The following is a 9546-nucleotide window of genomic DNA, read 5'->3' as shown; positions in this document are numbered from 1 at the left end:
CACACACACACACACACACACACACACACACACGTATGTATGACCAGAAGAGGCAATCAGATCTGCAGTAATTGTAAGCCATCCAATGTCTGCCTTCTACAAAAACAGTGTGCTCATAAACAAATCTCCCTTGTGTCTCTGAGACTGATTATCAGTGGGGACTGGAAAGATGGCTGTGGTTAAGAGTTCTGTGTTGATTTGCAGAGGACCCAGGCTCGCTGTAACTCCAGTTCCAGATGATTTTATACCGTCTTCTGATCTCCCCAGGCAATGCAGGTAGTACACACATATGCATGCAGGCAAAAACACTCAGACAGAGCAAATAAAATAATTAAACACAAACTCATTAAGTCTTGCAGTTGTTGATGCAGTTTGATTGATTAATCTAGCTTTAAAACTGACTTTTAGGTAGTGGAATTAATTTTTAAAAAATAGTTAACGTTTCAGGTATGTGGTACACAATAATGCCTTTAAGAGAATTATGGCTTTAACCCCCTTATTCTTCTAGGAGGAAGTGAACATCCCTAGCCGGCGGGTTCTCATTACTGGTGCCACCGGGCTTCTTGGCAGAGCAGTTTACAAAGAGTTTCAGCAGAGCAACTGGCACACCGTTGGCTGTGGCTTTCGAAGAGCAAGACCAAAATTCGAACAAGTAAACCTGTTGGATTCTGAAGCTGTTCATCACCTCATTCATGATTTTCAGGTATGGCTTTATATGTTTGCAGTTGTTATGTGTTCTCTTAGGACTTGCCTGGTTTATACAGAAAGTGTGTGCTTGGTTGCGGGAAGCTGTGCTTGAAAGTTGTGACCCGTTGAGCCACCACACAATGCAGAGTGTACTTGTTTGGCATGCTGTGGAGTGGTGCTTGGTGTTGGGGCCAGAGGTCCCCGAGCGTGCTGGCAGTTGTTCTGCCCCAGAGCTGGATCCTCTTCCCTGTCCTGCACAGCATGTGGGGAGGCATGGCTTGTGTTGATGCAGTGCTTTCCTTGTGATGCTTGCCATGAAGTGTTAGGGTGCTGTCTGGGAATGGGGAGGGGGAGGAAGGGAAATGGAAATATTTCTGCTTTAATGCTAAGAAAGTATGGTCAGGGGAACTTCAGTAACCTGTTTGCCTTAACCTGAGAAAAGTTAGAGGAAAATGAAGACTTGTTCTCCTTGCCATCAGATTTCAGCTTTGGTTCTCTCTAAGTGTGATTCTGGGAGCATGAGTATTAGAAACACAGGGAAGCCTGATTGCAGACTGCATGCCCAGAGTGTGATGTATTAAGTCTGGGTTGGGCCTAGGATATTGTATTTGAAACATCCCAGATTCTCCACATTCAAGTTTGAAAACAATTCTTAGCAATCCTTGAGCAATTTTTGAGAAAATTGGGTGTGTGGACAGCCTGTCTGTCTCTCATTTATTTTTATCTATTTTCTGTGTACGGGGGTGTTTTGCCTGCATGCATGTCTATATAACACATGCATATAGTGCCTGTGGAAGTCAGAAAAGGGTGTCTGATCTCCTGATCTATTTATTCTTGTTTTGTATGCATTGGTGTTTTGTCTGTGCATATGTCTCAGTGAGAGTGTCAGATCCCCTGCAATTACAGTGAGTTCTGAGCTGCCTTGTGGGTGTTGAGAACTGAACTTGGATTCTCTGGAAGACTAGCCAGTGCTTTTAACCACTGACATCTCTCTCCAGCCTCTGAAATTGGAGCTATAAATGGTTGTTAGCCGTGTGAGTTCCAGCCTCCAGCACACAGACATTTAACACCAATCTTAGTTCTTGCTCTGTTCTTGCATTAAAAAAGCCTTTTCTTTAGAAGATCTCCTGCATCCTTGTTTTGATGTGTATCTCTCACTCAGATGTGAAGACCTTACTGTGTGGCCTTACTGTGTGTGGTGGTTAGTTGTCATCTGCAAAGGGAATTTCAATTGGGAAATGCCTCTAACACGTTGGTCCATGGGGGGAGGGGGTGGGGGTGGGGATGATTGTGATTAATAGGACTGTGGGTGAGCCTGAGTTGCTTATGAAAATAGGTTGAACATGCTATGGGGAGCAAGCGTGTGAGCAGAGTTCATCCATTTCCTTGCTACCAGTTACCAGTCCCTTCTTTGACTTTCTTCGGTGATAGACTTTGGGCTGTAAGTGATAAGCCATTTCTTCCTCAAGTTGCTTTTGATCCACAGTAATAGAAAAATAGCTAAGACATGGGGGCTTATTGCTTTGATAGTCAAGTGGACATGTGGTTTCCGTAAATAGTGGATTCTTGTTAAATGAGTGGTCAAAAAAGCTTGAATTTATGAATTTAACTTGCAGCTGATACTACTTGCCTTTTGTCATGAGTTTGGTAAATGTTAGAGTTGGGGCATCGCATCTTGGCAGAGCACTTGGCTGTCTGTGGGGCCTGGGGTGTGGTGAGTGCAGTCACAGTTGTCATGTCCAAGGTTACTTTCCCACTACATGGGGTAGAGGGTTTTTTGGTTATAGTGAGTTACTAATAGCTTTTTTCTGCGTTTTTGTCTAAGGATTACTAAGTTTTTACCTTGGCTAGGAATATAGCTCAGGGGTTCACGCACCTGGTTAAGTTCTGGGATCTCTAGCACTGCCTAAAAAGCATATTCAACAAAATAAATTGTTCTTTCCTTTGCAGAATATGTGCGTGTTTTCTTTGTTTCTTTATTTTTTTTAAGAAAAAAGAAGTATGAGAGATGGTGGTAGCACACAGCTTTAATCCCAGTACTTTAGACAGAGGCAGGTGAATATTTGAGTTCTAGAACATCTAGGGTTATACAAAATCCCTGTCTTGAAAAACAAAAAACAAAAATCAAAAAAAAAAAAAAAAAAGGTAAGTGAAATAAAAGGAAGAAAATTAAACCGATTTATTCTTAATTGAAGGCATGTTGACTTAAGGAGCCTTTTCTTCCCCTGAAGTTATCCTAAGGAAGCCATGGTTCTCTGTTCTCTCCATTTTGGGTTAAAACTCAGTGTTTCTTTCAGCCTCATGTCATAGTGCATTGTGCTGCAGAGAGAAGACCAGATGTTGTTGAGAGTCAGCCAGATGCTGCTTCCCAGCTGAATGTGGGTGCCTCTGGGAACTTAGCAAAGGAGGCAGGTAAGGCTACATTGCCACTGGACTATGTTTTCAAGACAGTGGTGTCTGTGCACCATATGAATGCCTGGTATCCTTGGGGCCCAGAAGAGAGGGCCTCAGATCCCCTGGGATTGGGGTTGCAGGTGGTTCTGAACATCCATGTGGGTCTTTGGAGCCAAACCCAGGGGGCCTCTGGAAGCGCAACCGGTGCCTGTAGGTGCTGAGCCATCTCCAGAGCCTCCTTCACTGGGTTGTTTTATTTTTTTTTTAAGTTGAAAGTTTCATAGCTGTCTTACATGTGTTTTTGTTTATCTCAGGGAAAACAAAGCAAACCATGAAGACACACAGAACACTCCAAATTCCACAAAAGTAATGCATAGATTTATCTTCTCTTTCTGCAGCTGCGATTGGAGCATTTCTCATCTACATTAGCTCAGATTACGTGTTTGATGGCACAAATCCCCCTTACACGGAAGAGGATATACCAAGTCCCCTGAATCTATATGGAAAAACAAAATTAGATGGAGAGAAAGCAGTCCTGGAGAATAATTTAGGTAAGGTCCAGGGTCCTTGACTCTGATCATTTTTGAAGACTGTTGTTCATGAGTAGACATGTTCTTAATTTATTAAAAGTATGCAGAATTGGTGTATATGTTGGGAGGTTTCACATTCCTGAATCCCAGCCCTTGGAAGCTGAGGCAGGAGGATCAGGATATACTGGGCTATATAGTGAGCTCCTGGCATCTCTTCTGATTAAAGAAAGAAAAGGGAAACCAGGGTCTATAGATTAATAGAAATTAGACAGAATGGGCAGGTGAGAGGTCAGTAGGCAAAGGTGATTGTCACCAAGCTGATGACATAAGTTGATTCCCAAGGTCCACGTGGTGGGCGGAGAGAACCAGCTCCCTGCAGTTGTCCTCTGATCTTCACACATGTACACACACACCACAAACACACATACACATAAATAAGTATAATAACATCTTTCAAGGTATTCTATACCATCTTTTTCTTTTTTCCCCTTGTTTATGTTTACACGTGTACATGTAAGGACTTTAAAACTGGGAGCATGAAATCTCTCTCATGTGCTGATTCCTCAGGAAGACAAGCACAAAATGAAGGTTCTTAAGATAGGAATTTTTGTATAATATTTTTCAGGTGTTTCTGTTTTGATCCATACTCTGACTTGCTTCTCATTATATGTGGTAGCAGTTCTGCCATGGCTTCTTCCTGTCTGTGGAAGTACCCTGGTCAACTTAATTTCTGTCTGTGGCAGCATCATGTTCAACATCATGACCCCTGTGGAAACTGATGCTTTATATCATAGAGTACCCCTGACAGCCTACCACCAGCTTGTGATGCCCTTGTTACAGGCATTTAACTTGTCAGGGCTTTTGGTTTTGTAATATTCTGACTCGGTGGTAGAGAGCTTGCTGGGCATGCACGGGGCCCAGAGTTAAATCTGCAGTATGGCCAGACAAGGTACATTATAAATGAGCCAGCAATCCTGCAGAAGTCTCCTCTTGCTTTGCTTCTTAAAAATGAGCAGAACAGATCATTTATAAAGAACTGGAATTTACTTCTCACAATTGTGGAGGCTGTGAAATCCAACAGCCAGCAGGTGGTTAAGTTCTCATTTATGCTTGGCCTCAAAGAACCAAACCAGATGGCTCCCCATTAAGCTCTTTCGTAGTGGTGTCTTCATGACCTAACCATTACCCCAGTGCACCTCCCCACACCAACATCCACTCCCACACACACCAACACGCCTCCCCTCCCGCCACCCCACACACCAACTTGCCCCTCCTGCCATCCTCCTCTCCCAGACACTGTTGGACTAGGAATTAAATTTCAGTATATAATTTCTGGTACAACATTCAGACCATAATAAGACCTTTGTTTACTTGCTCAGTAATTATAAAAGGAAATACTACTTAAAGTGTCAGTCATCCAAAGACTATCAAACCTCTCACCTGGGACCAGTATAAAGTCTAATTCTGAATAATTCTTCATCCAAGGTTTTAAAAGTATGAGCAATCAACCCTACACCCAGATTGATCAGTTTTTGTTTGATACTTTTTTGTGTGTGTATACTTGGCCATATTCAGTGGTGTATCAGTCCTCAATCACTTGGTTGTGTATCTTTTAGGGACAGCCACGATATTACCATAATCAACAGCATGCTTACACAGTTAGGAAAACTTACACTGATATACTCCTGCTATCAAATATGTAGCGTGTAAAGATGGTTTCCCACTTGTTCTTGATCCTAAATTGTACTTCAGTGCTATTATCTTGTTTTGTTCATCAGTCATGAGTATTCATTTCATTTGGTTGTCCAGATAAGGCTCTATTTATCATGGCCATAATAACAAACTAGATGAAATTCTGTATATGACAGTAGATACTTAAAATATTTCTGATTATCCTTAAGTTCATCCAGTATGAGCTACTACTTACCATCCTAGTATATTTTTATTAAAAGGCAAAGTTTCTACTTTTCTACTGTTTACATCCACACAATTTCTCTTTCCACCAAAACTTGGAAATGTATGAGTCAGCCATAAAAAATATTCATGTATTGTCCCTAGGGGCTGCTGTTTTGAGAATTCCTGTTCTGTATGGGGAAGTTGAAAAGCTTGAAGAAAGTGCTGTGACTGTTATGTTCGACAAGGTGCAGTTCAGCAACAAGTCAGCAAACATGGACCATTGGCAGCAGAGGTTCCCCACACATGTGAAAGACGTAGCCAGTGTGTGCCGGCAGCTGGCAGAGAAGAGGATGCTGGTGAGTCCTTGAAGGATGGGGCCTGACTTCTGTCTTAGTAAAAGGTCTGCTTTTCTTCCATACTTCAACTTGTGTGTACATAGATTATCACAGACTGAAAGTTGAACATGGTTTTGTTATTTTAAAAGAATTATTTATTTAGTTTATATATGTGAGTACACTGTAGCTGTCTTCACACATCGCAGAAGAAGGCATCAGATCCCATTACAGATGATTGTGAGCCACCATGTCGTTGCTGGGAATTGAACTCAGGAACTCTGGAAGAACAGTCAGTGTTCCTAACCACTGAGCCATCTCTCCAGCCCCAGAACATGTGTTTTTGGTTTTGTTTGATTTGCTTTGCTTTATGTTTTAAATACTTTATTTAATTTTATTTTATGTGTATTGGTGTTTTGCCTGAATGTATGTCTGTGAGGTTGTCAGATCCCATGGAACTGGAGTTACAGACAGTTGTGAGCTGCCATGTGGTTGGGGGGAATTGAACTTGAGTCCTCTGGAAAGCAGCCAGTGTTCTAATTGCTGAGCCATCTCTCCAGCCCCTGAACGTGCTTCTTAAAAGTGGAAAATCAAACAAAAGCTGTATTCATGAGGTTTGTATGCAGGAAATAAATTCAAACACAGAAATCTTGTCTCTGTCTCCCTAATGCTAGGATTAAAGACCTAGCAGATTAACTACACACAGTTCAAGTTCTTGTTTTTATTTGTTTGTTTGTTGTATTATGCATGTGTATATCTTCATGAATTTGTGTATACCACCTGTGTGCAAGTGTCCAAAGAAGCCAGGTCCTCTGCAAAGACCAGTAAGCACTCATAAGCATTTAGCCATCTTCCAACCCAGAGTAGGAATGAATTTTAAGCATTTGGGGAAATTGGCACTAAATACAGTATTAGTGAAAGATTGGGAACAGCTTAATTTAAAGTACTAATAATACTGGCTACAGCATGACTATAGTTTTTGCTGTATGAAAATTATGCGAGTGTATATAGAGCATAAACTGGCCCTTTCTTAAAATAGATGGAATAATAGAACTTAACTAGTTAGTTCATGTCTTCTGGTTTCCTGAGACAGGGCTTTTTATTGCTCAGGCTGGCCTCCCATTCAAGGCTGTTGTTCTGCCTCAGCTTTCCCAGATGCTAGGGTTACTGATGTGTGTTATTGTGTTTATCAGGTTCATTTCAAAATTATTTTCTGGCTGAGCTTGGTGGTGCAAATTTGTAATATCAGCATTCGAGGCAAAGGAAAGAGGACCCTGTGAATCCTAGGCCTGCTATCCCTGTGTACTGAATTCAGACCAGCCACGGTTACCTAAAACAAAACTGCCTGAAACAGAAAACGTGGCACCGGGAATGTGGTCCAGATGGCAGAGTGCTTGCCCAGTAGCATGCACAAAGACCCATGTTGAATCGTAGCACCCCATAAACCCCATGTGGGGGTGCACACCTGTGATCCATGAGTTGGAGGACAGCCTTGGCTGTGTGAGATCCTGTCTCAAAACTGTTAAATTTCGATTCTACCTTAGAGTAATTTAAAATGATCACTAAAATTAGTCACTATCTAAAATTGAAGCAATTTGTATTTTTTCAAAAAGTTCTTATTTCTATAAATTACTTTTAGTGTCAGAATATTTATGGACATTGATTTTAGGTCTTTTGAAGATAATATTTCAAAAAAGTAGGTTTACATTCTTGGACCTTTCAAAATAACTTTCTCTGTCAAACCTTACTATATGGAAGCAGAAAATTGAAACTGTGTTGATTTTTTTTTTTTTTCCCTTGTAATTGTTGTTAGGATCCATCCATTAAGGGAACCTTTCACTGGTCTGGCAATGAGCAGATGACCAAGTATGAAATGGCGTGTGCAATTGCAGATGCCTTCAACCTCCCCAGCAGTCACTTAAGACCTGTAAGTCTCGACAACCGCCCGCCCGCCCTGACTTCTTAAGGCTGTTGTGTTGGTTGATATTGCTTTTCTTTTTTGGATAGCTAGTCAAAATGAACCTGGCTTGGAGGATGACAGTATCTGGTGGTAAATTATCCCTAGAGAAGTCTGGTGGGGCTGGTGAGGTGGCTGGGAGGTGGAGGTGGAGGGGGTTACCTGCTCCAAAGCCTGACAACTGACTCCATCCACATGGTGGCAGGTGATGCCCACTGGATGGCTTCTGATACTCTCCTGCAGGCACACACTGTGTGCTGCCTTAATGGCAGCATGCCTCTTTTTTTGTTTTGTAGCTCTGATAATACCAGTTTTCTGGCACTAGAAGAAAACTGAAATAAAGTTACTAAGCTTCAAGATGCTATTTCCTTTACTCATGCTGTTTTGTTTTTCTTTAAAGATTACTGACAGCCCTGTCATAGGAGCACAGCGCCCCAAAAATGCTCAGCTCGATTGCTCCAAATTGGAGACGTTGGGCATTGGCCAGAGGACACCATTTCGAATTGGAATCAAAGAATCCCTCTGGCCTTTCCTCATCGACAAGAGATGGAGACAGACTGTCTTTCATTAGCTTATGTGTTGTGTATTTTTTTAAATGAAAAGTATAGTATGTGGCACTTTTTCAAGAATAAAGGAAATAGTTTTGTATGAGTACTCCTTAATTGTGACACATGATCCTTCAGGTAAATGATGCTGTTGCACTAGGGGAATGTTGGACTGGCTGAGGGCAGTCATGACTTTCTGTTGATTGTTTTGTTTTGTTCTGGCTTACCTTGCTATACAAGTAATATAAATTATGATCTGTAATGTCCGAGGGCGGGATGAAACAGACTGTTAGACTTTGGATGAAATGCATTATTCATTCCTACAGCTTCCTTTCTTGTTGTTTTGTTTGTTGGCTCTTGTATATTGATAGTTTCAATGTGTGTAGAATCTCATGATAATCATCGGTGTTCATTATTTGCTTTGCTTGAGCCCAGATCAAAATGCTTGGAGAAAAGAAAACTTTATTTTTGCAACTGTAAGTATGGTTTTTAAATGCTTGATTCTTTAATGTGTTATGTATATCAGAACCTGTATAGCCTGATGCCTACTTCATAGCACTGTGTGGCAAACACTTGAGAGAGTGCACGTGTGTGTATTTTTTTAATATAAATACATATATATGTCTCTTTCCTTCTATCTTACTAAGTGATGTTTCATACATGTGGTTATAATAATGAGCCTTGTAAGTCTTTTGACCACTTCTAAATAATAATAAATACTTGCTGGCATGTAACACTTTGGCTTTATTTTGTATTTGCTTCCTTTTTAATGTAAGGACTGCTGGATATGGTAGTACGTGTCTTCAGTCCCACCAGAAGCAGGTAAACCTCTGCCTTTGAGTCCAGCCTGGTTTAAATATCAGCTATCAGGCCAGACAGGGCTACCTACTGAGATTTTGTTTCGAGAAAATAAGTAAATGTGAGGGCTAACTGTAAAGCAATCATTGTCCAGGTTTAGTTTGTAGATTACATACTTGTAACATCGGTGAGGTAGAAGTGGACGCTGATGAACTTAACACTGGATCTAGAAGTGTCTCTGCACCGATGAATTAGAAACAACTCCATGACCTTATCACATCTTCCACATAGGAAGTGCTGTCAGGAGGATGAGCAGTGTCTTACGTGTCTCATCTGGACTGTCAGATGACTTTGGCCTCAACACTGTCTTAACTAGTTTTTAAAAGTTTACCTGGAGTTTGGGAACT

General features: G+C 41.2%; 1 protein-coding gene across 2 annotated transcripts in view; it reads left to right on the top strand.

The window, feature by feature from the left end:
* Mat2b (methionine adenosyltransferase 2B) overlaps nt 1–9075 on the top strand; it is a 15960-nt gene extending 6885 nt beyond the window's left edge. For both annotated transcript variants that reach the window (XM_021176454.1, XM_021176453.1), the window contains exons 2-7: nt 509–703; nt 2985–3099; nt 3480–3632; nt 5670–5863; nt 7653–7766; nt 8197–9075. In XM_021176454.1, the coding sequence (XP_021032113.1) occupies nt 509–703; nt 2985–3099; nt 3480–3632; nt 5670–5863; nt 7653–7766; nt 8197–8367 (942 nt within the window). In that variant the 3' untranslated portion in view covers nt 8368–9075. The remainder of the gene's footprint in view (nt 1–508; nt 704–2984; nt 3100–3479; nt 3633–5669; nt 5864–7652; nt 7767–8196) is intronic.
* Nucleotides 9076–9546: the final 471 nt, after the last annotated feature.

Source organism: Mus caroli, chromosome 11, assembly GCF_900094665.2.
Source record: "Mus caroli chromosome 11, CAROLI_EIJ_v1.1, whole genome shotgun sequence".
NCBI classification, from domain to species: Eukaryota; Metazoa; Chordata; class Mammalia; order Rodentia; family Muridae; genus Mus; species Mus caroli.
Note: the sequence above shows the minus strand (reverse complement) of the source record. Positions and strands in the feature narration are given on the sequence as shown.